This window comes from Lasioglossum baleicum, chromosome 16, assembly GCF_051020765.1.
Source record: "Lasioglossum baleicum chromosome 16, iyLasBale1, whole genome shotgun sequence".
NCBI lineage: Eukaryota > Metazoa > Arthropoda > Insecta > Hymenoptera > Halictidae > Lasioglossum > Lasioglossum baleicum.
Window position 1 is genome coordinate 9776661 of NC_134944.1, and position 27952 is coordinate 9804612.

General features: G+C 44.1%; 2 protein-coding genes and 1 long non-coding RNA gene across 7 annotated transcripts; 2 read left to right on the forward strand and 1 right to left on the reverse strand.

The window, feature by feature from the left end:
* Window positions 1–2801, reverse strand: L2hgdh (L-2-hydroxyglutarate dehydrogenase). 3 transcript variants are annotated; one of them, XM_076440088.1, is made up of 8 exons: window positions 2558–2801; window positions 1888–2014; window positions 1549–1750; window positions 1205–1417; window positions 920–1111; window positions 566–837; window positions 294–473; window positions 1–208 (listed from the first exon to the last, which is right to left on the reverse strand). In XM_076440088.1, the coding sequence occupies exons 2-8, from the start codon at window positions 1971–1973 to the stop codon at window positions 13–15; spliced, it is 1341 nt and encodes a 446-aa protein (XP_076296203.1). In that variant the 5' UTR covers window positions 1974–2014; window positions 2558–2801; the 3' UTR covers window positions 1–12. The 3 variants fall into 3 exon arrangements, with proteins under 3 accessions (XP_076296203.1, XP_076296201.1, XP_076296202.1); XM_076440086.1 differs by having other exon boundaries at window positions 2616–2800; XM_076440087.1 differs by lacking the exon at window positions 2558–2801 and having other exon boundaries at window positions 1888–2098.
* Trim9 (E3 ubiquitin-protein ligase Trim9) lies at window positions 1402–27340 on the forward strand. 2 transcript variants are annotated; one of them, XM_076440068.1, is made up of 9 exons: window positions 1402–4423; window positions 5753–6037; window positions 20792–20887; window positions 21691–22084; window positions 23635–23667; window positions 23828–24003; window positions 24108–24246; window positions 24611–24841; window positions 25926–27340. In XM_076440068.1, the coding sequence occupies exons 1-9, from the start codon at window positions 3938–3940 to the stop codon at window positions 26252–26254; spliced, it is 2169 nt and encodes a 722-aa protein (XP_076296183.1). In that variant the 5' UTR covers window positions 1402–3937; the 3' UTR covers window positions 26255–27340. The 2 variants fall into 2 exon arrangements, with proteins under 2 accessions (XP_076296183.1, XP_076296184.1); XM_076440069.1 differs by lacking the exon at window positions 23635–23667.
* Window positions 16178–18651, forward strand: LOC143216758 (uncharacterized). 2 transcript variants are annotated; one of them, XR_013010620.1, is made up of 2 exons: window positions 16178–16574; window positions 18451–18651. It is a non-coding gene; the product is annotated as an uncharacterized LOC143216758 (long non-coding RNA). The 2 variants fall into 2 exon arrangements; XR_013010621.1 differs by having other exon boundaries at window positions 16178–16462.
* Window positions 27341–27952: the final 612 nt, after the last annotated feature.

A 27952-nucleotide genomic window follows, 5' to 3' on the forward strand; every position in this document is an offset into this window, starting at 1 on the left:
CTTTTCGAGCGGTTAAAACTTGAATTCTTTTTCTAGTTTCTCGGCGATGTGCTTGGCGATTGCCATACTACTGGTAGCTGCCGGAGAAGGTGCGTTTCGACAGTGCATCACTCTGCTACCGATAGTGCCTTTTCCACTGTCGAAAACAAAGTCGTCCACCAACTTTCCATTATTGTCTAACGCTTGTGCTCGAACACCAGCCGGTCCCCTACATGATAAAACAACGCGTGAAGAGAATTGGATAAAGATCGCCAAATTGAAGAGACTTTACGCGTTGACTTTTGCACACTCACCTTTTCACGTCTCTAACGGATACTTCGGGAATAAATTTCTTCAAATCACCGACCGCGAGTGGATAAAATATGGATTTGATCATTTCCTTGCAACCGGGTATAAAGAATTTAAAGCAGAGCTTGTATAATCCAGGAAATTTGGCCATCTCTATGCAATCCCTAATGTTTACGTCGCGCCATCTGAAAATGGAAAACGAACATGATGGATTATAACGAAGTCGACGAGGAATTTGGCGATTGTCGAGCGATTGGAGTAGTATCGTGTAATATACCGGTAACCCTCTCTGGAAAACGCCAAAACCGCGTTCGGTCCGAGCCATATATCGCCGTTCACCCTGGGTGTAAAATGGACGCCCAAGAAAGGGAATCTAGGATCCGGTACGGGATATATGTTGGTCGTGCACACATGTTTCTTCTTGTCGCTCAGCAAAAGGTACTCGCCGCGAAACGGAACGATTCGTGGACTGAGATCGCATCCGGTCATAACGGCCAGACGATCCGAGTGCAAGCCGGCGCAAGTTAACACGTATTTAGCTGGAATACACTGGAATCGAGATGTAGAAAGAAACGGTGTGTAACGAACGGAGAGCATCGATACGAAGAAACAACAAGTGGTCAAGATTTACCTTGCTCTTAGATTGTACCGAAATGGGAGCCAATTCTCCTTTACCGTGCGCCTCAGGCATTTCCGCGAACCCGGTCACTTCGTAATTTAAGAATATCTGACCGCCCATCTTTTGGAAATCCTGAGCAAAATGGTTACAGACAACCGCCCAATCGACTATACCCGTCCAGGGTGACCACAGTGCCTTCTCTCCCTGTGGCAATAGATGCATGTTTTATTGTGTGTTTTGCGCGAAGGGAGTTTCGGTCCTCGCGAAGAGACAATATTTAATTTTAGTGTTCAGTACTCGACATTTCGGCTCGTATTTCGATATGCAGTCTTTCTCGACCACTTCAAGATCCGGCACGTTATTCTTGGTCCCTCGTTCGAACAGATCGTCTATTCTTTTGACCTGTTCTTTGGTCTGCGCGACGATCAGTTTCCCAACCTTGTTGTGGGGTATGTTGTTCTTACAAAAATATTCGTAGGACAGTTTCAAACCTTCCACGCACAGTTTAGCCTGCAATCATTTCCTGTCGGATCAAGAAACTCTTAACGAAGCGTTGCTCTAATGTCGCGTGCGCCGGGAGCATGCGTCTTATTGTAAAAGCATTCGTTAAAAAAATAGAGAAATTTGTTCGTCTTTTTTACTTTCATGCTGCCGGGTACATAATAAATGCCGGCATGTACGACGCCGCTGTTATGCCCCGTTTGATGCCTCGCCAATTGACTCTCCTTCTCAACGATCGCCATCTTTAGAGTAGGGTGTCTTATCATCATTTCTCGGGCAGTGGCGCACCCGACGATGCCACCCCCGACGATCACCAAGTCGAACGCACCGCATGAATCTGTGCTGAAAGTTGTACAAATGCTTTGTGAAACTTGAGGGCTCCGATACAAACGGTTTTTCAACGAAACCGAGTCGTAGAAATCGATAGATTGTTCGTTTTCGATGCACAAAGTATTTGGTAGGGTCAATGACCCGCTAACCTGGATTGCGATCCATAGCGACGTGCGAGAGAATATTGTTGGGACACGATCCTGCTCGTCAAGCGGATGGTCATGCTTGTTTTCATTTTGCAATGTGTGTTACATGAAATTTAGTTTCGACGAATTTCTAGAAAAGATACAAAGACATTTGCTGAAACATCAGACGAAGCGGTTGTGTACCGCTAGGCTAGCGTTTCACAACCTTAAACCGTATACATACGAGTACGCGAGCGTACACATGTACGCAGGTAAGTGAGCGATGCAACGAGCGGACATTTAACTAATAAATACGTTGGCATCGGTTCAACGTTGGCACGTTTCGACCACCGTCGCGCGCTTCATAGTTCATTTCGATGGACTTCGCCACGTGTTTCCATTTAATAATTCGAAAATGTCAACTTAAAGCATCGCCCACAGGTAAATCGTACGCGAGCGCACGCGTGCGTTCGTGGCTCGAGTACTTAGGTCTCTCCAAGAATCCTGAATCTTTTTGCATACATTGGCGTAAACTCTCTACAATCGCGCCCGTGAAAACATGTGTTTCCGTTACGTAACGCGGCATGAGAAACCTAACGATTACATCACGGATATGTTCTAGTAGAATATCTGGCAGCGATCAGACGTGGAACAACCGAACAAACAATGACGTAGGACATGAAGGTTCCCTTACCTTTCGTTAGTCTAACCGGTGCTTTGCATACGGTTTACGACGGAAAATTTTCGCTTACCTCCACGGTCAACGAGCTGGAGAAGGATGACAAGATTTTCTGTCTTTGCGGAGCTGTCTGATAAAATCGTACTTATCGCCTGGCATGTGGCGCCTCCACATCGAAAGGGACGTAATAATCGTAAACAATTTGCTAATGCTCCTCTAAAAATATTACACAATTTCTCCGTACATCCATTCTTTGCTCGCTACTGTAATAATCTATAGTCTTGAACTGGGCATTTGTGCAAAGGTTTTAAATAATCTATAGATTTTGGTTGGCTACATAATTGTGTCAAGGGAAGAGAGGGGAGGGTGAGAAGAGATACTGTTAGACAGAAAGTACTATAATAACACGATATTCACAGTTTTCTTTGCACATAAAATTCGAGCTCAAGACTATTTAGGAAGGCCTGGGGCCTGGAGCCGTGTTCTTGTTCAGGGCCCGGGAGACAGCAGCGTCGGTCCTGAACCACGATGCGCGAACGCGATGCGCGATGGCGCACGGCGGCTAGTGTCAGTCAACCCGGTGACGGCTCGTTGCGTGCTTGGTTTTCGCGGACGCTCCTGCCGGCACAGTCGATATCCAGCTAATCGAGACGGAATCGTGAACATCCATAGTAGTCCGGAGGACGTATCTTGACATCACTAGTGCGTGGATGTCGCAGCAACGTCCCGCGCGTCGTTCCCGACCGAATCTCGGCGAGAGACGTGGAGGCGCGTCGGCGTATCCTTTCGACGCGCGATCGTTAAAAAATGTAGATTCGGTTCATCCGGGAGTTCGGTGCGAGATGTCTATGGGATCGCGGCTGGTCTATCGAAGCGACGAATAGAGAGATCGATAAAAGCCAGATAGAACTTTGTAGGTGTTGCGAACGTCGCCGTTCGATCGAAGAGAATGCGTCGCGGCGTGATATCGTGACGAACGAGAATCGAACGGTTCCACGCGCCATCGAGACACAGTTCCGGGTTCTCCGAGCGGATTCGGGTTCGACGTCTGGGAGCGGAAGGAAGGAAGAAAGGGTGGAAAAATTAGAGGATCGTTGCGAGGAAAGAAGGATGGACGCGAGAGGAGAACTGTTTTCGTAGGTGGGAACCGCATCGAGAGACGAAGCTAGCGCCTAGCGAAGAGGAACGCGAGGAAGATCGATCGTTGGTTGGTCGGTTCGGTCCGCGGACAATCCCCGTTCTTCGCGAATCGTTTTCGAATCGAAGACGGGAAAGAGGGAAGGAGATTCGGCGTCGCTTTTGCGAGACGAGACGAATTAAATCGAATCGAGGAGTGGCTCTCGATCTCGGTGAGCGGCGTGGCGATCGGCGTGGCTGACGAGAAGTCTCTCGAGAATGGAGGACGAATTGCGATGTCCCAGCTGCAAGGAACTGTTCATAGAGCCGGTCCTGCTGCCGTGCTGGCACGCGCTGTGCTTGCCGTGCGCGGTCAACCTGCAGGCGGCTCCGGACTCGCCGCCAGAGTCCACAGATTCGTCCAACGCACCCGGGTCCGACCAGGAAGCCGACAAATTGTCGATCCTGTCCGAAACCGATTCCGGCGTGGTCTGCGGCAGCACGTCCACCAGCTCCCGGCCCGGCAGTTACGTCGGTACGCCGGGCAACGGCGGATTTCCACCGTCGGGCGGCACCCTCTGCCTCTCCTGTCCCGTCTGTCAAAAGACTGTTTACTTCGATGAGGGAGGCGCGCACAATCTGCCCAAGTACAGGGCGATGCAACGCATCGTCGAGAAGTACCTCGAGTCCAGGAACACGAGGATGCAGTGCCAGATGTGCGAGGGCGAACCCAGGGACGCGACCGTCGCCTGCGAGCAATGCGAGGTCGGTTCACCCTCCGGCGTCTTTGCACCCTTGCTTCCCACATTTTTAGAATTCAAGTGTGGAATTGAAGAAGGCTGTAAATCCATGTAAAACCTGTAACTAATCTTGTAGTCGACTCAGAACTTGTAACTGCAATTGTACTGGCATGGAAATAGCGAAAATAGCATTGTCGAGGAAATGGCACTTACAGCCTTCTTTAATTCCAGTCGTCAATTTCTGACCGGCATCTTCTCATTCAAGCTAGATTAGTCTAGTTCGTGGCCACCTTTTGCTTTTCAAATTCGGCTACTCTACCTTGCAAGAAAATATGTCGGCCAGGTATTGAAGACTGGAATTAAAAAAGGTCGTGAAATCCATACAAAACTTGTAACCAATCTCCGGGGCTCTTTCAGCCCTACTTCATTGCATTGGCGTGGGTACTTGCATCCTTTCTTGCGGAAAATAGAATTTTTGAGAAAATGGCACTTACAGCCTTCTTTAATTCAATTCCAAGATAAAGTAGTCTAGTTTAGCTACCTTTTGTCGTACTTTTCATATTCACACAGAACGCAAGGTTCAATTCGGCTACTCTATCTTGAAAAAGAAGATGTCGTTCAGGCATTGACGACTGGAATTAAAGAAGGGTGTAAATGCGAAAATGAAACATCCCCAAGAAAAATTCATGTGAAACTTGCAAGATCGTCTTGTAACTAATCTTGTAACCGACTCAAGACTTGTAACCAATTGCCAGGGAACTTTCAACCCTGTTACTGACATCCCTTCTCGCGGAAAATACAATTTCTGAGAAAATGGCACTTACAGCCTTCTTTAAGTCCAGTCTTCACAGACGTCTTCTCTTTCAAGGTAGGGTAGCCTACTTCGCCTACCTTTTCGTCTCGCTTACCTTGCTACCTTGAAAGAAAAGATGTCGCTCAAGGTTTGAAGACTGGAATTATAAAATGTGAAACATGTAACCAACTCAAAATTCGTATATAACCAATCGTCAGGAAACTTTCAACCTTATTTCATTGCATTGGAACTTACATCCTTTTCTGTGGAGAATACAATTTTCAGAAAAAGGGCACTTACAGCCTCCTTTAAGAGTAGCCTAGTTCAGCTACCTCGTTATCTTGGCTCTTAATATTCCCACAGAACGGAGATCCAAACTCTCAACTACTCTTCCCTGAAGATTCAGAAAGATTTGCGTTCGAATTGAATTCCGATCGCGTCACATGCATATGTATAGGGGGCAGGGTGAGGGGATAATATATAGGGGGTAGTTGTAGAGGGTCCCAGCGGTCTATTTATCCTTCCGGCTCGGCGAGATTTTGAAAGACGGGATGTTTTCAGGTGCTGTACTGCGAAGGCTGCAGAGAATCCTGCCACCCGAAGAGGGGACCACTGGCGGCTCACAAGCTGGGCCCACCGCGAGGCAGCTGGCAAACGAACGGCAGCAAGGGCTCGCGGGGTCCTAGCGCCGACCCGACTCCGGTTTGCAACGACCACAACGGCGAGCCGCTCACCCTCTACTGCGCTCTCTGCAAGATCGCGATATGCGCCTTGTGTCTTCGAGATCGACACGCGGCTCATTCCCACGACGTGCTACCCTTGGCCGCTGCCTGCAAGGCGCAAAAGGTACGTGCGCCCTCGCCACCATCGATCTACCACGAGGTCTCTTGAATCGATCGGCGACCTTGACGGGAAACTGGTTTCACCATTCACGGAACGCGATTGACGTTTCTGTCTTCGCCCTCGAACCCGCGGAGCGACGACCCTGCTAGGATCGTGTCGGGTCGAGAATAGACAACGAAGGGTCTCGATTGAACTTGGATCGACAGCTGTTTCCGATATCGCGTGTCTCGCCGCGTGGGAGTGCTCGTCGAGGTTTCCTTGCGACAGCCGTTATTTAACAACAACCGGCACTCTCTCCTGCGATCGCTCGCCGAAGATGGCTCGCCTTTGTTCGCGTCTCGATTCTCGCAGCCACACCTCGTTTTCCGTGTCACGGGCACGAAAGAGAGCGCGCGGCCAGGCTCGGGAGAATAACGCGAGCTCGCGAGAGAAGACGGGGTGGGAGGATCGAACGTATAGGTACCCGAAACCGTACCGAAGCCCGCGCTCTCGATTTCTCTCTTGCCACGGAGGACACAGCGACGCGTGCAAGAAAGTAGAAGACGAAGAATACTGCGCCGCCGGAAAACTAGCGATAGTAAACTTGTAAAAAACTTTATCGATGCCCGTACGAAGGGCTCCTCTCGAGTCTACGTCCTCGATAGCACCCGCGAACGGCCAGTAACGTCTTGTAGACAGGTACGCGTTCGATTGCGCGCGTTCACGGTCCCGGCGGAGAGCGGACAGTCTCCGCTGGTCGCTCCGTCGAGACTTTCTAGACAGGTTGTACCATTAGACTCCGTAAATGGAAACTTGCTGGAAAATAGCATCGGTCCAGGTACCGCGCGAACCGCCTAGCGAGACCGGAGCGTCTTCGACGATCCCTCCCACGACTTTTCCCGTGTAAAGCGTTATGTGTAACACGGCAAACCGTGTTCTCATCGACGCGGTCCGCTTTTCTTCGGGCTTTTCGAGTGGAACGCGTCGCGTGCTCTCGCGTAATTGGAACGCGTATCGTCGCGGTTCGTTAACGCTGGCTTCGAGAAAGTTTCGCGACGCTCGCTTCTTACCCTCCTCGCTCGGATTTCAATGAGGATGACGCCTCGTTCGAGGCTGCAGCCATTTATCCGAGCTAAGTTTTCGCCGGACTACCCCTTTCACTGTTTCGCGCGATAAATTTGAGTGCCCCGGGCTGAGGCAAATCGCCGCGCGAAACGGTAATCTCGCTTCGGTCGGTTGCCAGTCGCAGGGGCTCCCTTTCTCTTACTCCCCCACCCGTTCTCGTACCCGCGATCTCGCGGTTGATAACGCTGCGCGAACTTGGATCCACGAAGCTAGATAGTTACGGTGGAAAAATGGAGGGGAAGCGGTATGGGGACGCAGGAACCTGAAAACGAAAATAGCCTTGGAGCGATGCCAGCTCCCTGACGTTTCGTACTCGTGATCGTACTCTCGTACTCGCGCTAGTGCTGGTAAATAAACAAAAAACCGCGTGGGCGCACGAACGAGAGCGCGAGAGAGAGAGAGTTCACCGAGTTCTCGATCGTTTGCCGTCGAGGAACGTCGAACACTCGTGCAATTCATCGAGGCTGCCTCGAGCGTGAACTCGATTCGCGAGAATCTCCGGGTCGAGACACTGGCGCATAGTGATCCGGAGGTTTCTGTGGCCGAAATTCAATTTTTTGCCCTTAAGTTTCAACAAAATCCTTTTTCTCTGAAGTGAGAACACGTTGGAATCTTGAAATTCAAAATATTAGGTATTTCAGATAACTTTCCCAGCAGATATAGCGTTTGAAGTGCAAAACTATGAAATCAGAGTTACAATAAATAGTTCAATTATTTCCTACATAAGGTTGAACAGGCAAATCGGTGATATATTATCATATTTGAGTTATTTAAAAGTATTATAAGCATTCTTCAATCAATGTACGAAGAATGTAAAGTTAAGCAGAGTTTTTAAAAAAGTGCTTGAAAATGCTAGCTTTCAGATTTGATTTTTCTGAAAGCATAGATCTCTTCAATAGATCCGTAGTTTTTAATTCTACGTGTATTTTAACAAGCAGACGTTCGAAGCAAGTAAGCAAGTGAATTTTTAAAATTTGAAATATCAGTTTCGTATTTTTTACTACATACATACATATAACTATAATATTATACAATAATATGCATGTGTGCATAATATTGTACAATAATATGTATATGTAATTTACGTTATGAAATCAAAAATGCATTATAATATTTAGAAAGTTCGTCTCTGAGAGTTAAAAATGCTTTCGAACCTTGTTTCAAGTGCTAGGGGGCAGAAAAAAAGAATGATTAACAAACCTGCTATAAAATGCTTCTTATTGCATTAAATTATATTGTTTAGTTTTATAGTTATCCATTTTTAATCAAACATGCACTTTTATGCTGAAATATGAAAGGGGATACAGTGATATTAAAACAAAGTATAAAAATGCATTCGAACCTTGTTTCAAGAGTGCTACGGAGCAAGAAAAGAATTATTATCAAGCCTGCTACAAAATGCTTTTCATTGCATTAAATATATTGGTTAGTTCTATAGTTACCCATACAGTACGGACTTACCCCACCGTGATAGTACGGACTTGCCCCGTGTAGTAATATTTACGGGGCAAGATCAGCTTAGTGTTTTTCTCAACAAATTTAAAAAAATACAATAAAAACGGTTTATTTTATGTAAACGTACATCAATATTTGTTGTACTTACCTAAAATAACAACACAGAATATATTAATAATTTGTAAACTATTGCACGTTCAGGGAAACCTCAAAGTTGTACGTGTACCTCGCACGTGACTGTTTGGCATTGGTTGATTTAAGCGAGGAAAACACCTTTATTCTTGAGCGAAATCTATGTAGAATAGTTCATACTAACTTATACTACATTAATAAATACAAGCTAGAGAAATTTCATTCATATTATAATAAAAATAATCAATTAACGGACCTGCCCCGTAGACGGACTTACCCCACTCCACCTTACTTATTAGAAACTTGATAGTATGTAATGACCAAAAAATTTTGAACTCGAATGACTGCGAACTTAGCCATTCAATATCGTTATTTTTACTGAGATTGTACAAGAGAAAATCATTAACTATAATTTCCTGACGTATAATCATGAATTCTCGAATTTTCATATTTCGAGTTTCTGCCAGGTTTTCGGGGCCGCGACCCCAGTGTGCTGGTTGGGTCGGGCCGGGACGGACCAGATACGCGCGTATCGATACGATATCTCGAATATTTATGAGGGCTGGCCGGAGTATTAAGAAGCGGTTTGCACGCAGTCGACGTAGTCAGCGCAGGGGTGGTAGAAAGTGCGTTACATAGTACCGCCACGCACGATACATGTCGTGACGTTTTCGCTATCGGGTATACTCTTTTCTCTCGACGTGGTTGGGTCGTTCGTTCGTCGCCCCTCCGCTCCTTCTCTCCCCGCCCTTCGGCGTAATTTCGTTTCGAATTTAACAGCGGAAAATGGATCGCCCTCGGCTGGATAAGTCTACCCTCTTTTCTCTCGGCTGGCTCCCACCGACGCACAGTGGTAAAATGTCTAATTCTAACTGGACAAAAATACTTTCTCTCAATTATTGAAAAACATATTTAATTGAGAAACTTAGACATACCGAACCACATAATTCTAACTCATTATTTCCATGTTTTATCCATTAATGACTAGTTGAATATTCCGGCACTGCGGAACTTGAAGCAAAAAAAGGACGCCATCCCGAGGAAATTCAAAATACTGGAATTTCCGCGGAGGTACCTTTACAAGCTTTATATTCAGAGACTTTACCTTCTACAAGTCAGAAATATAAGAACAACATCCGTTCGTTATAATTTTTATGTTCAATTCCATCATAACAAAAAAATAATAATTCATAATTGTGATTGTCAAGTATCAAGAGGATATAAATTATTCAAAAATAATTTTGTCCACCTAAAAACGAAACATTTACCACCAGGGCCCGCTCTATTTAGACATTTGTCCGGGGCGCCATTTTGGCTGTAACTGTGAGAAAAATATTGATGTGTTAAATACCCAATCAATAGAAAATTTGCTTTTATTAAAATTTAAATAAGATGATTTGATTTTTATTGAAACTAAAAAATATGTAAATTTATTTTTAAAAAATATATATTCTTAAGGGGTGGCAACCTGCGACGCCGCACAGTGGGCAATTTGGTCGAAACTCGATTCAAAATCAAAGAACTTTCGATAGAAATGAGGTAGAGCGATGAAATTTTTTTTAAATTAAAGCTGAAACATTGCAGAATATGGGAAAAATAGGGAGATTATGATAAGAACGTTTTTTAACGTTGAGAAAATTCGTTAAACATGTAGAATTTCAAGAAATCGATTTTGCAAGATCCTGAGGTCGTAGAAAAATTTTGAGACCAGATGTGAAAACAGCGTGAAAAAATCTATGGGAAATGATGTATAGCATGTTCAAAAAAATTTTTTTCCGCGCCGTGGTATTGGAAAAACCACAATTTTCTTGAAATTATGCAAGTTTAACGAATTTTTTCAATGTTAAAAAACGTTCTTACCATAATCTCCCTATTTTTCCCATATTCTGCAATGTTTCAGCTTTAATTTAAAAAAGATTTCATCGCTCTACCTCATTTCTATCGAAAGTTCTTTGATTTTGAATCGAGTTTCGACCAAATTGCCCACTGTGCGCCGTCTGTCTACCGTTAGTTGCGAGCTGCAAAGCTGTAAGCTGTCTCCGCGAGAACGGGGCACGACAAGCAACAAGCGACGCGGGGTCGGCCTGGTAAAATTCGATGCTCGATCGATGCTGGATTTCGTTCGGAAAGTAGAAACAGCCTCTACGCCAATGGCCGCCTTTGTGCAGGGTCGCCAAGCAGAAAGAAGGGTAGCCGAGAGCAATTTGTTCTCCCGTGCAGGCTTCGTATTTCGCGGTAGACGCTCGGACCAGAACTATAGCCCAATACAGGGTGTCCCAAAAATGCTGTACTTCCTCGAAAACCGATTCGAGATTCCTGACGTCGTTTCAAGTAACTTTTTCCCTTGCGAAAATGTTCTCGGCGGCTTTGTTTAGGAGTTATTATCGAAAAACACGGGCCAATCAGAGCGCGACTATAGCGGACGGATTCCTGCTGTGCGACAGGTTCCGTTGGCATTGGCCGAGCCGGAAGTCGTCCGCTGTGATTGGTCTGTGTTTTTCGTTAATAACTCTTTAACCCCTTGCTGTATTTTAACGAGCCACTCTCGTCACGAAGATTTTGAACAAAGTCGTCTTGATTCGTTTGTAATCGATAGACTACGGATTTTATTCGTTTATGACAAAAATGGGTACGTACAATTTAAATCAGTGGAGGTATTAAGAAGATTTAAGACCACCAGTGTACTACTTTCACCTTAATCAGATAATTAAAAGAAGAATAAAATATGGCTCCTGTGTCTTGAAATCAATGCGAACATTTTTTATTTCGCATAAAGATCCGCAGTCTAATTATTATATTCCAAATTGATTTTTTGTAAATCATTTATCAATCTAATTGATGTATTTAGATTGAAAGAACTAATTCAATCGCGACGAAGAATTAGGATGACAAAATATCACGATCACGTGAATGAAGTTAACATCATGATCGTGATCGTGATTCTGCGATCACCATGACAAATAGACTGCGAATCTTTATGCAAAATAAAAATTGTCCGTATCGACAGCGAGGAATAGAAACTGAATTGAATGTTGTTTCTTCCCTGAATGATTTTAGCATTTTATATACCGGAAGGCCTATTAATAGGATTTTTAATAATTGTGCTGTACCAAAAGAAAGCATAGACATTTTCTTTCACATTGCAATCTTAAATGAAACTATTAGACGACGTTATTGAGGGTGACTTGTCAGTTCACAATTAAAACTGCTGTTGCTATTGGAGGTTCCATTAAAAAGTGTTTAGCCATGTACCATAGATTTTTCAAAATTATGCAATAATCACCGACAGGTAATTTAATAGAGGAGAAATCATATATTGACGTCTTCAATTTTAAGAATCGTCCAACAATGTTGAACTTCGTCTACACAATTTTGCTACAAATGCATAAAACCCGCAGTGTAGTAATCAATATTTAAGCATTAAAATAAATATAGCCGTACAAAAAAGTATACGCGTGGAAAACCACGCTCGGCAGAAGTGAAACTTCTTGCAGTCTAGTAATGTTTCGAAGTAAATTAAGATTGAAAATGGTAAATAATCCTAATGAAGCGACAACAAGATCAGGAACAACTCTCGATTATTTGCAAGACAATTTAGACAAAATTGAATCAAGAATATTTCTATCATATTTTAGCTATCACACACAAGGCAATTGTTTCAATGATAGAATCATAGAACATAGAAAAAAATAATGAACGATCAAAATTTGCGATGCAAAGAAGGAGAGCATATGGGAAAGAAAGAGACATACTTCATAGCGTATTTCCCATACGCGCTCTCCTTCTTTGCGTCGCAAATTTTGTGATCGTTCATAATTTTTTTCTACATTCTACGATTTTCTATGATTCTATCATTGAAATAATTGGCTTGTGTGTGTGTGATAGCTAAAATATGATATAAATATTCTTGATTCAATTTTATCTAAATGTCTTGCAAATACTTACTGCATCGAGAGTTGTTCCTGATCTTGTCGTCGCTTGATTAGGATCATTTACCATTTCCAATCTTAATTTACTTCTAAACATTACTAGACCGCAAGAAGTTTCACTTCTGCCGCGCGTGGTTTTCCACGCGTATGTTTTTTTTACTTACTTGACACCTGTCAAAATTTTTCAGGCCAGTTTCGAACCAGGGTTTGGATAATTGTTTATAAATCTTTCAGTCGGAACAAAATCCGATGAGAAACTGCATGTGAAAGTAGCTGGAGGTTGATTCTATGTTATCCAATTGCAAATGTTCACAAATTAACTCTGGTTAATTAGTTATTAACAATTGTTGCGCGGGCTGATCGTTTCGAAAGTTCCCATAATGCGTAAGACAAGAAGGATCGAACTGTGCGACAAGGACAGACATTCATAACATAACACTTCTCCAAAATAATAACAAAAATAATAACTAACGATTTAAGCATCTAACCTGCATAAAACTGAAATGGGAATGTAGCCAAGGCTTCATTTTACATTCTACAATCTGAAAAGTTCACCAATGAAGTCTTTAAATTTAGTAAATTAATTATGAAAATGTTACTTGTCAAACTATTCGAGGTTATCCGCGAAATTTCGTCACGTCCGTAACGCTAGAAAAATGTAGCCCCCTCAGCAAAGAAGTTTCACTTCAAAAGTATAAATGATATACGGCAAGGGGTTAACGAAGCCGCGGAGAACATTTTCGTAAAGGAAAAAGTTCAACTTCAAAAAAGGACATCATTCTTTTTCTTAGGACATCATTCTTATTCTTAGGACTCCCTCTATGTATTCGAAACGTATCATTTCGTAGCGAAGCGAGAAGAAGCCAGAGAAGCGTCGAATTTTCCGCAAACCGTTCGCCGATCGCTGACTCTTGCCGAAGGATTCGCATCCTTCTGTCTCGCGAGCGAGAAGCTGGTAGTCCGCGTGTCGCGAGTTCGTTTCCGTCTTTCCTTTCATCTTCTAAAAATATCGAGCCGGGCAGCACGCGAATCTTTTGCCTTCCAGCGTGAAAATTTCGGAGGGTCGCGCGCCGCAGCTGCTGCGAGCAACGGTGCGCTTACGACACCCGTTCCTCTTGTTTCGTTCCGTTTCATTTTCTTTCGTCTTTTCTTTCGTTTCGAGAGCACCAAAATGGACCGGAGGCTTCTTCCCCGTACGATTAGGCCTAGGTTGTTCGCGGACCGATCCCTGCAACCTCCAGAAACATCGTCGGTTGGCTCGATTCGAAGTACATATCGATCGGTTTATTATTTTTCTCGTTTTTCCACCGCCATCGTTCTCCCATCGTTGAAACGAGTTATGTCGGCGGTCATCGGAAATCCGTGCACGAAAGCCGGACTGCGGAGCCGACAACTCGTTCTGCGTCGACAGTCGGTCGGTCCTAATTAGATCTGTCGTAGTTGAAGCGTGCGTCAAGGGTCCCGACTCGCGAATTACGAACCACGAGACCGGAGAGAGATACAGATACAATTGAACCTCGATGATTCGAATCTCTAGGGAAGAACTGAAATCTTCGAGTTATATATTTATACTACCGTCCCTCCTTCCCACATCCCTAATCACACCACCCGTATTTAATGTACATATTCAATATTTGATATATTCAATGTTTGATATACTCAATATTCAATACACTCAATATTTGATATTATACTCGATATTTTTATTATACTCGATATTTGATATTATACTCAATATTTGATATTATACTCAATATTTGATATTATATTCAACATTTGATATTACACTCAATATTTGATATTATACTCGATATTTGATATTATACTCGATATTTGATATTATATTCAATATTTGATATTATACTCAATATTTAATATAGTACTAAATATTTGATATACTCAATATTTGATATTATACTCGATATTTGATATTATATTCAATAATTGATATTATACTAAATATTTGATATACTCAATATTTGATATTATACTCAATATTTTTGATATTATCCTCAATATTGGATATAGTACTAAATGTTTGATTTACTCAATGTTTGATATAGTACTAAATATTTGATATAGTCAATATTTGATATGGTCAATATTTGATATGGTCAATATTTGATATAGTCAATATTTGATGTAGTCAATATTTGATATAGTGAATATTTGATATACTCAATTCATGATATACTCAATATTTGATATCCTCAATTCATGATATACTCAATTCATGATATACTCAATTCATATTCATTATTTAATGTGCTTAACTATTTTAATAGTAATAGCTTTATTTGATCCCCTCGGGGTTACAAATTAATTTTTCGCCTTTTCTTCTTCCTCCTCTCTTACTCTATTACATATTTAAAAGATTTGTGATTTTACTCTGCGTTAATGAATTAACACTAACCGTACCGAGCACAAAATAATGCTATACATCGTTTTATGAAAACGGCAACACTGAATTCGTTTAAATTTCTTGCAATTTTTATAACAATACGTGCTTAAATGAAGAAACTGATTTAGCAATTTCTAATAGAATTATCCTTGCAAGTTCAATGATTATAATGCGTTAATGAATGAATTAATTATCAAAGCAGAGTATGAATATATATTTTTCAATATCATCGCATCTTTCTACGAAACTTCGTAAAACATTTACTGCTGCTTTGCAGAGTTGAGCAAAAATTTCATTCAAATAAAAATTTTTGCCCAACTCTGCTGCTTTGGCTGGATCCGCTTCCACACTTGTGAGAAATAATTCGAGTTAAATGAAGCTTTATTTCCATTTATAGAGAGAGAGAGAGAGAGAGGTTTTCAACCCTCTGCATTCCTTTGTCAAGTAAACTCGACATCGGAGAAAGGAAAATATAAACGAAACATGTTTTCATTTGTATTTGGTTCCTCCTATAATTACCTAAGTCTTATTAATTAAAAACAAATGCAAGTTCCACAAATATAAATTACAAAAATTGTTTAAAATAAATAACATTCAAGGAACTGTCCTTTAAAGTAAATAAAGCACTTAAAATAGTAGGGAGTTGTTGTCAACGAAATTGAAAAATAATTCGGAGTGCAAAGGACTAAACTGCAGCAGAAGGGAATGCTCAAAATATTCGTCTTCCAGAGATTTTCGAATTAAAGAGGTTCAAGTTATCGAGGTTCGACTGTACATAGAGATGGTGAGAGTACGAGTCCACGTTTTTTCCGTGGCAATGATCCTCGAGCTCGGAGATCTTCTCCCCGAGGAAAAAGAGTACAAAAATCTTGAATGAAACGTTAGGGGGGAGGGCGAAAGAAGGAGGATCGCGATGACTCAGCGGACGATTTGGAAAGCGGGGAGCGAACGGTATCCCGAGTTCCACGTGGAGTTTTGGCGGTGCGTCGAGAGAGTCCCTCGTACCTAGATCCCTTTCTATATTTATACGGGAACCGTGAACCGTCGGTAGTGCTCCACCAGTTGCCAGAACGATCGCACAAACCAGGGCAACGTCGCGCGCGCCGTGTCACTTTGGTAGGGACGAAGCTCTGCGATTTCATAATCCGGTCGAAAATTGTGTTTGTCCGTTCGAGTTTGACGGTAGACGACGCGCTAACGGGGTTAACGGGCGGTCTGTTAATCGTCGGGGAAAGTCGGAGGGAGAGAGAGAGAGAGAGAGAAAAACGGGAAGGGTGCGACGACGGTACGACAGAAAGGGATAATTTCCTCCGAATCGATCGCTCTTGGTGTGCGTAACCGTGAAAACCATAGACGGTGGTAGTAGGCGATGGGGTTCGCCCCTCCTCCGTCAACGCGGTACACAATGTACGAAATAGTACGACGAACGACGGGCGTATGTATGTAATATCGTGTACGGGGTTTGTGACCAAGGCCGGAACATGGTGCATTTGGCAACGCTGTCTCAGTCCGATGTGAAGTTAGTTGGATTCCGCGTTGTATCACGGTCTTATGCTATTATATGTGAAGTACACTATAAACGCAAAAGCCTCGGGGAGGTTCGTTTGCATCTATCGTAGACGAACACTATTTTCTTGAGCTTCAAAGCAGTGCTGCTATTCGGCCCAACTTTTATTATTATTATTATTATACAGGGTATTTCACCTAACTTGACCACTTTGAATATCTTTGTTGTTTTTAAAGATACGTGAAACGTCTGAAGGACAAAGTTGAATGGTAAAATGGGGCTTATACGATACCAAAAAAATGTTGTTTTTATTGGGTCTATAACTTAAAAACGGGAATTTTTTTAGGAAATTTGAGCGTTTATTAATGAAAATCTTGTACAATTCTGTTATTCAGAGTATTGTCCATCGGAAGTTACAACATTTCCCCATCATTCTGGCAATTTGTGGATGCCATCCCAAAAAAAACCGGTCATCTTTTGAATCAAAGAACGAATCGAGCCAATTTTTGATGCGTTGGACTGAAGTGAAGCGTATTCCGGAAAGTGCATTCTGCATCGACCGAAACAAATGGTAGTCAGAAGGCGCCAAGTCTGGACTATATGGCGGGTGGGGCAGAACTTCCCATCTGCTATTTTCCAAATAGTTTTTAACGGATTGAGCAACATGTGGCCGAGCATTGTCATGTTGGAAAATCAATGTCTCGTGTCTGGTCTCCCATTCTGGCCGTTTTTCCTTCAATGCTCTCTTTAAACGAATCAGTTGTTTCCGATACAGCTCTCCAGTAATGGTTTCACCCTGTTTTAGAAGCTCATAATACAAAACTCCCTTCTGGTCCCACCAAATACAAAGCAGTATCTTCAGTAACGCTTCCAATTCTTCATCTTCAAACTTTTTCGACTGTCCAGGCCGCCCTTTGTCTTTGATGTCAAAATCGCCATTTTTAAAGCGTTGAAACCACTCGAAACACTGTGTTTTCGCAAGAGCATGTTCGCCATACAATTCCACGAGCAAACGATGACATTCGGCTGCAGTTTTCTTTGCAATAAAGTGACTCAGCAAAACTTCCCGCAAATGCTGTTTCTTTCGCCAATTTTCAAAATTTTCCATGATCGAAAAAAATATGATGCGCACAAGCAAATCAAACACTGTTGACTGATTTTGCAGGTTATGAATAGAGCTTCAGAATGACGGTATGTCAATGATTTGCTACAGCGCATACGCAAGTTTTGACATCTAGTGTGAAATTCCGGTTTTTAGGTTATAGACCCAATATGTAATTTTTTTTAGAGATCTGAAGGTCACCTTCATTTTTTTTTAATGGAATGAGGTATTTTCGTAATACATCAATCGATGCAGCTGGACATTCGTCATAATACAGTACTAACCTATGTATGTCGGAAAGTTAGTAGTTCCGGAGATATTTCAATTTACATAACTCTAAAACACCATTACTATCGTACTAATTGTAAGACTTTACACAAATAAGTAAACGCTAACGTCTTAGTACAACAGTAATGGTGTTTTAGAGTTATTTAAATTGAAATATCTCCTGAACTATACTAACTTTTCGACATACATAGGTTCGTACTTTTTTATAACGAATGTCCAGCTGCATCGATTGATGTATTACAAAAATACCTCATTCCATTTCAAAAAATAAAGATGACCTTCATATCTAACAAAATAAAAAAAACCACTACTTTTCCTTTTACATTTTTTTTCTAATATTTGCTATTTACAAGAAAAACGCTGGCTAGTAATAACGTGAACACCCTGTATATTCTTAAGGGGCGGCAATTTGTCTTTTCGTCCGGGGCGACGTAACCGCTAGAGTGGGCGCTATTTCCTGACGAACAATCACGAATTGTTGAATTTTCTTATTTCAAGATTCAGCCAAAAGTTTTCGCGACCCCGCTGTGCGCCGCTGCAGGACACCGTGGATGGTTTTCGCAGAGCAACGAACGCGTTCGAGAACAACAGGCAGATGTTCGGGACCGTTCTAAACGATTCGATTAAGCGACGCCGCAATCGAGGTCCATTAACTGGTAGATCGACGAGGCTTACGAGAACGAATTAAACTTGTCACTAGGTACTTGTCGCCGAGTGTTTCTCGCCCGTATCAAACTCGGACGAAGAAACTCGCGTCGCGTCGCGGAGATACTGTACCGCGATTTTCCTCGTCGTTATCGATCTCTTTGTGGTCGGGTAGAAGAGAGGAGACGACGAACAGAGAATATTGTAGTCTCGGCGTAATGAAAACGTCGGCGATCCGCGTGGGCCAGGAGGACTAAGAGCAGGAGGAGGAGGAAAAAAAAGCGACCGACTCGTCGGTGTTTTCGCATCGCGGCACTTTTCTATTGAAACGCGCGATGCGAAACCGTTCTGGCGACGGATAAGCCGCGCGCGGTCGTTCCTCCTCGACGCGACGCGACGTGGTAGCACGATCCTGACGAATCGAGAATCGTTTGCTCGGTAATATGCATTACGTGTGCAAATAAGTTCCTTCCCCTTTTTTTCCTACGATCATAACTTCGGACTGTGAATTCGAGTTACAGTAAAAGCGCGTTTACTGTCAGTAGTCGCCTGCGCGATCACTGTCAAGTGCCTACCCATTCCACTGCCGGCCAACACCGCACAGTGGGACCTTTCGTCCAAATTGGTGACAAAATCAAAGAACTTTCGATAGAAATGAGGTAGAGCGATGAAATTTTTTTTAAATTAAAGCTGAAACATGGTAGAATATGGGAAGAATAGGGAGATTATGGTACGAAAGTTTTATAACCTTGAGAAAATTCGTTAAACTTTCAGAATTTCAAGAAAATTGCGGTTTTTTCAATACCACGTGCGGAAATTTTTTTTTTTGACATGCTATGCATCATTTCCTGTAGATTTTTTCACGCTGATTTCAAATCTGGTCTCAAAATTTGTCTACGACCTCAGGATTTTGCAAGAAATCGATTTTTGTGAACAGAACTAATGTAATCATTTTTTCGTTGAAATGATTTGATAACCCACTACATAGTTTGAAGGTATATTGTATACAGGGTCATCCGTTTTTAAACGGCCAAACGTTGACCAGCTGTTGAGAACCCCAAATGGAACAACTTTTACCCCTATCACTTTTTTTGTTTTGGCCTTGATTTCCGGATAATTGCAAAAAACCATCATTTTTTGAGTTTACATAAAAGTAAATATCTAAGGACTCCAATGATGAATCTTGATGGTTTTTCCTTTGTTTAGTTTAAAATAAGTAGGGGCATCTTTTTCATTCAATAAACTTTTTTGTATGACCTTCGGATCATGGTTTTTTTTGACGTGGGGCACACCGTGGAGCCTGAAAGAAATAAGTTGGAAAGTGGCGGTGTGCCCCAATTTGTAGACAAATTTTGAGGCCAGATTTGAGATCAGCGTGAAAAAATCTACGGGAAATGATATATAGCAAAATTTAAACAAATTTTTTCCGACCCTGGTAACGGAGAAACCACAATTTTCTTGAAATTGTGAAAGTTTAACTCAATTTTCTCAAGGTTAAAAACCCGTTCGTACCGTGATCTTCCTATTTTTCCCATATTCTGCAAAGTTTCAGCTTTAATTTAAAAAAAAATTCATCGCTCTACCTCATTTCTATCGAAAGTTATTTCTTTTTGAATCGAGTTAGGTCAAGTTTCCCCACTGTGCGGCGACGTGCTTCGGCCACGCGATCCGTATTTCAAAACCAGCAAGCAGCCGTCGTTCTTCAAGGATGGAATTTATAATTTACCCACCAGGTGGGAGAAGGTTATATAAAATGTGGGTGATTACTTTGAGACGTAATCTTGTGCCGTATTTATGTAACACAATCTTAAATTTGGAAAAAAAGGGGAAAGAACTTATTTGCACACCCAATAGTAACCGTTGCCGGAGATATCGTGTTTACGCAGGATCCTGTTCGGTGCTGCATTGTTCCGCTAGGGCTGGCTACGGCGCGGCGGGGTGCTAGCCAAGCTGGAGAGGAGATAGGAACCCGGGAAAAGGGTGCTTTCGCGACCCCGTCCCCCGCGTCTCGATTGTTCCAAGAGCCGAAAGCGAACCGCGTGGGCTGCGAACTCGCGATAACGCCACGCGGAAGAAACGACTCCGCCGCCAAACAACCTGAAAACTTTTCGCGCGACGCAGAATCGATTCCGAAACCGTCGGCGATTCGCTATCGATATCCCTTCCGATAACGCGCCCTTTGATGTTGTTGCAGACGGAGCTCTCGCACAATTTGCAGCAGCTGTCGGAGAGGGCACGCTCGACGACGGAGTTCATTCAGAGGCTCAAAGGAATGACGGACAAAGTGCACGTGAGTATTCGCCTTTGGCGTCCTCTTTAAATTTCGCTCCTTGTCGGAGACGGGCCGGAGCAGGAAGACTGGTTCCATGAAATTACGGAAGGACGCCGCGTTAATTGCACCGGCTGTCGCGGAACGTCCTCGCCATCTCCGTCTACGTTTCTCCCTCCGCGTGATCTATCCGTTGCTACAGTCGTCTTCGTCCCGCGGTCGATGTTATTACAGAGAACGCGAATTACCGCGTCGGAGCTGGAACCGGAGAGTCGGGAAAACGAATTACTCTCGACGATCTAATAACGTTTTTCGTCGCGACGCCGGTTCCCAGGGTGTCGGGAAAAGCTGAGACTAACCAGCGGGTGTGGGTCCGAATTTGACCTTGGTCGAGCGCCAGTGTGGTGGTACCCTTACACAACGCTAGACATTGTATACGTACACGAGGTTGCAAGGGTTCCGCACTTTTCAAACATTTGGGGCCCCTACGTAGTCACAATCGATAGATAAAAGACACACCAACTGCGGTCAGCTCCAAAAATGGCCTACTTTTGCGTTTTCGAGACGTAATTTTCATTATTCGGCAGCATGTAGCGGAGCTCGACAAATATTGGGCGGCGCGACAGTGCTGCCACAGTCAAGACACATACATTTTCTTAAATATCGAGAGATTTAGGGTTTCTATAGGAAAAAATGAATCAGAGCACCAATTCAGGGACACATACAATGTCAATGCAACCTTTATTATGTTGGGCAACCCTATGGCAACCCTAGTTATGCACAGTCGTTGGGTCCATGCTAACCAGGGGTGCTCGCGGTTGCAGGAGGAGTGCGTGGCTCTGGAGGAGGAAGTGGAGGACAGAGTGGCGAATCTGGTGAGTCTTCTGCAGGCGAGGAAATCGCGGCTGATCGAAGCCGCTCGGCAGACCAGAGAAGCGAGGGTACGCTCACTGAAGGATCAAGTGGCCAGATGCACGTCGCACATGCAAGCGACCACGGCTCTCCTGACGTTCTGCATCGAGACCCTGAAGGAAACCGACAGCGCGGCGTTTCTGCAGATCGGTGGCATGCTCTCGGTCCGCGCCTCGAACGCCGCTGGATCGTGGGGCGGCGCCGAAGGCGTCCAAGAGATCGCTAGGCTACCGTTGCTCGATCTCACGCTCGACGACAAGCCGGTGCGACGCGCGATCGATCAGCTCACCTTTGTTCAGCTGAAACGTGAGTCTCTTCTCGAACGCGAAACCACTGTACGCTCTCTCTTTCTCCTATTCACTTCCGTCCTCCGTTGCTCGGTGAAAATACAGTCTGTCCCGTAAGAGCGCGTCAACGATATATTTCTGTAAATATTCATACATTTGTAAACAACTTTATATGAGTCGATTCTGTACGTCAAACGTTAACACATTACCGACCGGCGGTTATCGCGTAATTTTTAAAAATCTATGCTGAACACTTTTCAATGGAACCTTCAATGGCAACAGCAATTTTCATTGCGAACTGACAATTCACGTAAATTAAACGCACAAATTGTAAACGTAAAAGAAAATTTCTATGCTTTTGGCTAATTAATAGACTTCCGGTAGGTAAAGTGTTAATATAGGGTTGGCAAGAAAGTAATTTCGCTATTTTAAGGTGAAATAAAACTGAATTTCTTTATTCAAGCGATGAACATTAATCAATAAAATATTATCTTATTTATTATTTTTGGCAAAAGATCATCGAACAAAAGGGAGAACAGCTTATACATTAGAATTAATTGCATGAATAAAAAAATTAGACTCTATTTCACCTTAAAATACCGAAATTACTTTCTTGCCAACCCAATATTTAGCAAGGGGTCCAATCTCCTCCATTAGCAATTATAGCTCGGCACCGTTTCGGCATACTTTCGACTAGACTGCGGATCTTTATGCATTTATGAACAGTAAAAGATTTAGAAAATTCAAGAATGTTGTAATGTTGCTTTTAATTGTACAAAGTCGTTAAGGGATGCCTTTCACTATCAATGCGAAACATGTTTATTTTGCATAAAGAGCCGCAGTCTACTACTTTCAACTCATTTCTCGGCGTGCGCTGCAGGTAGCGACCTCTATATCTTCCGAATATGGTGTACAAGAGTTCTTATTTTGGTAATATGCTTCCGTCTCAACGTGGCCTTCATTATGGACCACGCATTTTCTATTGGGTATGCGACTTCGACGTTTAGGGTCGTTGTCTCCTTGCAAAATCTACTTTTCGCTTTGTCAGAAACGACACTGACAAACATTCAGCCAATGCGTATTAACCCGTTGCCGTATTTTAAAGAGTCGCACAAATATGAATGTTACGCCTTTCATTTTAAACAAAATAAAATTTGATTCGTTTATAATCAGTACTTAGGTATTCAGATAAATGTAGCCATACAAGAAACATAAATTTTCTTATCTCTTCGACGACATTTTTGGAGATGAAGACATTTTAATCAGTGTAACTGTAGAGAAAATGAAACGGCAAGGGGCGAAAGACGTCTATTCGAAGACATCGCTGTTGCGGGACAGACTGTACCTCTTGAATGCGCCTCGCGTCGTCGACTTTTTTACGCTGTCGCGAACCAGAACGGAATACGATCGTTGCTGTTGCTCTCCTCCGGAGGTCCGTTCTGTCCGTCGAGTCTGGTTCGTCGAACGCGCTAAACGGTCGAGCGAAACGCGTCGTTCTGTCGTAATGCGTTTTTACCGTTTAATGCGTTGATCGAATACACGAAAACGATTGCTCCATGTTGGACGCAGCATCCGAGGGAGAAGAACGATTTCCAACCGCAGGTAATTAACGAGGTACCAGTCGAGAGAATTGATTGGCCGGCATATCGGCCTCTCGACCAATCGCTGAACGTTGATCGCGGATAGTCGTGTAGTCGTCGTAGTCTAGCGAGGAACGCGGTGAATTCGCGATTCAGAGTCGTCTAACATCGAATGGTTTTAGCACCGGGAGCGCCTCTGCTGATACCGGAGGAATGTAGCGCCGAGAACAATAGCGTGACCGTCGCTTGGCAGCCTCCACCTGGACACGGGATCGGCGGATGCAGCACCGGTCAGCGAGGCCCAGCCATCGAGGGCTACCTCTTGGAGCTGGACGACGGATGCGGCGGAGAATTCAGAGTGAGTGGAATCCTCTTGTTCACGTTCGTTGGCTGTTGTTCCCGTTTTTCAATCGATCGAATATATATCTCGTGATTTCTGTCTGTCCGTGTGCGCGCGATCAGGAAGTGTACTGCGGCCGGGAAACGATCTGCACCGTGGACGGACTGCACTTCAACTCGCTCTACAATGCCAGGGTGAGAGCTTTCAACAGCGCCGGAGAGGGCGAATACTCGGAGCTGATCGGTCTCCAGACCGCCGAGGGTAACGTTTATTTCGTCTATTTTTCACGTCCCATTTTCGATTTCGATTTCCATTTTGATTTCGATTCGAGGAACGATTCGCGGAACGATTCGCGATGGCTCGTATCTGGGAAACGCACGAGCGAACAAAAGTCGGGAGAGAAACGAGTCTCGCGGCATAGAATTGGTTATCGGTGTCGCGCAGCCGAGCCGCGATTTCGTTTTCCAATATTCGGAACGTTCGTCGCGCGTCGCCCATCCACTCGATCCCCCGTCACTGGAGAACAATGCGGGGTTGGCTATCGATTCGGATTGGAATCCGATCCGGTCGCCATCCGTGGAGCATGAAATTTATCGCAACCGTTTGTTACCGGTGTGGCCGACAGTGGCGTGGTTTTCGTGGGCAACCGGAGCTTCGGGTATACCGCAGGAGGTGTCTATATCCGAGGATGCGATGAGCGCGTCCTGCGAGGGCTACGAACACCGGGTCGTCCTTTCGAGCGTCGGATTTTCGAGAGGCGTCCACTATTGGGAGCTGACCATCGACCGCTACCACAGCGACACGGATCCAGCGTTCGGTATCGCGAGGGCCGACGTGCTGCGGGATCAAATGCTCGGTGAGTCCTCGCTCGCGGTTCGAAAACGAACCCTTTCCTAGTAGCATTCACTATTGGTAGTTTGTTACGCCTAGGTTGCTATATTTCCAACGGTTTGCCAACCAATATCGCAACCAAGACTCAACACAGTGCCAACTATAAATGCTACTAGGGTGGACAGTGTGTGTACACATGTACAAGATATTCGACTACAGGTGGGAGAAAATTTAAGGGATGAATCTCAATGAAAAAAATGAAAGATGACGAAAATAAAGAATTATGAAACATTCGCCTAAAATGCTGCAACCCGACCGTCACTTGATACACGACTGTTGGTCGGGCTGCCGCATTTTAAGGACATTTTGAATTGTTCTTCATATTCGTCTTATATTGTCATGGAGAACCACTCCTTTTCAATTTTATTGAATTCTGACATTAAATTTGTTATAAATTTTCGCCGTAGGCCCCTATGTCGGGGATTTGTAGACAAAACCACCAACCGTTGGTCAACCATAAGCGCTACTAGGGTAGACAGCGTATGAAAACATGTACAAGATGTTCGACTACAGGTGGGAGAAAATTTAAGGGGCGGAATTCCATGAAAAAAATGAAAGATGACGAAAATGAAGAATTATGAAAGATCCGCCTAAAATGAAGAATTATGAAAGATCCGCCTAAAATGCTGCAACCCGACCGTCACTTGATACACGACTGTTGGTCGGGCTGCCGCATTTTAGGGACATTTTGAATTGTTCTTCATTTTCGTCTTATATTGTCACGGAGAACCACCCCTTCAATTTTCTCCCACCTGTAGTCAAACACCCTGTGTAATTTCTCCTCTGACATTTTTGGCTTCAGTTTCTTGCAATCGATGCAAACAATTTCTATTTTCCATAAAGATCCGCAGTCTAATAATAATTGTAGGCCCAACGTTGGATGTTCGTTGGCAAATTGTTCTAAATTGTCGTCGTAGTCCCTATGTCGGGGATTTGAAAACCACCAACCATATCCCAACCTCCTCTCGACCGTTGGTCAACCATAAGTGCTACTAGAGTTCTTCTGTCCCTAACGGTTTACGATTTCCGTGGGTGTCCGATGGTTCCAGGCAAAGACGACAAGGGTTGGAGCATGTACATAGATCGACAGCGTTCTTGGTTCATGCACGGCGGCGGACACGCGCAGAGGACCGAAGGCGGCGTGCAGCAGGGCTCGACGGTGGGTGTCCTCCTCGACCTCGACACCACGCACACACTCCGCTTCTTCGTGAACGACAAACCGCAAGGAGGTATCGCGTTTCGCGATCTCTACGGTGTGTTTTATCCGGCCGTCAGCCTGAACCGAGGGGTGACCGTCACTCTGCACACCGCGCTCGACGTTCCCCGTCATCTGTTGGCGCTTCACGACGAGTACATCACCGACATCGTTCAGAGCTAGGGGTACCTAAACGTCCTGAAGAAGGGCTTGCTGCAGGAAGTCGAATCGCCCGGACCCGGGACCTTCGAGAGGCCGAGAGAATCCGACGGGCAACTCGAGAAAATAGTCGAGGAGAATCTGGCCGAGACCAATTGACGGCAGTCTCGCGACTTCTGTCCTTCTTTTATATCTTAACGGATGTTCGTCCATGGATATCGACGTAGATGGACGTCCTCCTCGTCTAAACGTTCCCGATTCCAATGCCGATATCACGTACGAGTCGAGTTCGACTCGATCGTTTTCCAGAGAAACAACCTTGGCAACGATCGGCTTCCGTATAGCCGGACGACCTCGAGACACCCGGGACAGATACGAGAGAACGTCTCGGGAGAACGAGTAGAATCATCACTGCCAGTAGGGAGAATGGTGTCCCTGATCGAAGACTGCCGCTTCGGCCATGTCGAAAGTACACGAATCGAAGTGTTCTCCGTCTGACGATCGCGCGCGATCGTTCTCTTAATCATATCGACGCGTATAAGTGTACTCGCGTAGACGTAAGCTTTATCGATAAGTATTTAATAAAACGCATTTCGAAGGAAGGAAGCGAGTAAGCAAGGAAAAGAGAGGAGGAAGATGATGAAGATGAAGACGAAGAGAAGCAAACGAGCAAGCAAGCACGTACGCACGCACGCAATCTGGTCAGCTTTAGCGTAAAGTAACGAATCGAGTAAATGTTTTTCTAGTCCCCTCTATTAGGGTTCTCCACCCTTTTTTCCCACGTTTTCCCCCGAGTTTCCTCTCGTTCGGCACAATTTTTCGCATGTATTCGCGCCATTCTCAATCGCATCATACTTTTTCCATCGTTTTATACTCGAAACTGTTCGCCAGCGAAGGCGAATATCGCGGGAATCGAAATTCCAACTGGTTTCAAATACATGTTGCAGCGCACAAACCTCGCGAATCCGTCGCGACGCTCCTCCCAGCGACGGGGAGGATCAACGTTAGCGTTGTACATACTTGTACATAAACGTTTCGATTGTACCACCGATCAACTTGCCAATTGTATTTACGACTGTGTATTCGATCAATAAAACGCACCAAAAGCCACCGACACGTCTCCGCGTCTCATCTCGTCTTTCCCGTCGCGTCGATGCGCCAGAAAAATACGCAATTCTGTTCGGTACGTGTCCAAATTAAGGCTGTTACTCTGCTTCGAAGGTCAAAGATTTTGAAGCTTCGATTTCTGAAAAACTTTGAAGATTATTAGAATCCGATTACTTAGGCAAATGCTGTTTATTCTATGCGAAAACTGTCCGACTTATTGCGATGTCTCTATTTTATTTTATTGTAGTATTGTCTGTTCCGAACAATCGGTGAAAGGAACCAGTTTTCCATGTCTCGTCGCCGCCTGTCGACTTCTCTTTCGCACGATGCAACCGCGTCTAAACTCGCCGCGGTTTGGATCGGTTTACGTCCAACAGCTCGGAAAGATTTGCGGTATCGGAGGACGCGAACGAAGTCGAAGAACATATACATTCCCGTGCTGAATCCGGGTGGTCGCCGTTCGATCGTAAGAGGAGCCACGAGACGGGTGCATCCGCCGCGACGCGGGAAAGTGTCCGAAGAATAGGTTGTCTAGAAGCCTCGAGTTACCTCCCGCCGAGCGAACTAGAAGCCAGGAAAGTGGGGCAACGGTAGATTCACCGCGGAGTTTCATCT

What these genes read in the sequence shown, in the direction of transcription:
- L2hgdh (XM_076440088.1), bottom strand. Translation starts at nt 1,973, where the DNA reads ATGAAAACAAGCATGACCATCCGCTTGACGAGCAGGATCGTGTCCCAA. An exon ending in AATACGAGCCGAAATGTCGA is followed by an intron (nt 1,112 to 1,204) that starts GTACTGAACACT and finishes CTATTGCCACAG; the next exon opens with GGAGAGAAGGCACTGTGGTC. An exon ending in TTTTCCAGAGAGGGTTACCG is followed by an intron (nt 474 to 565) that starts GTATATTACACG and finishes TTCCATTTTCAG; the next exon opens with ATGGCGCGACGTAAACATTA.
- Trim9 (XM_076440068.1), top strand. Translation starts at nt 3,938, where the DNA reads ATGGAGGACGAATTGCGATGTCCCAGCTGCAAGGAACTGTTCATAGAG. An exon ending in CTGCCTGCAAGGCGCAAAAG is followed by an intron (nt 6,038 to 20,791) that starts GTACGTGCGCCC and finishes ATGTTGTTGCAG; the next exon opens with ACGGAGCTCTCGCACAATTT. An exon ending in AGAACGATTTCCAACCGCAG is followed by an intron (nt 23,668 to 23,827) that starts GTAATTAACGAG and finishes GAATGGTTTTAG; the next exon opens with CACCGGGAGCGCCTCTGCTG.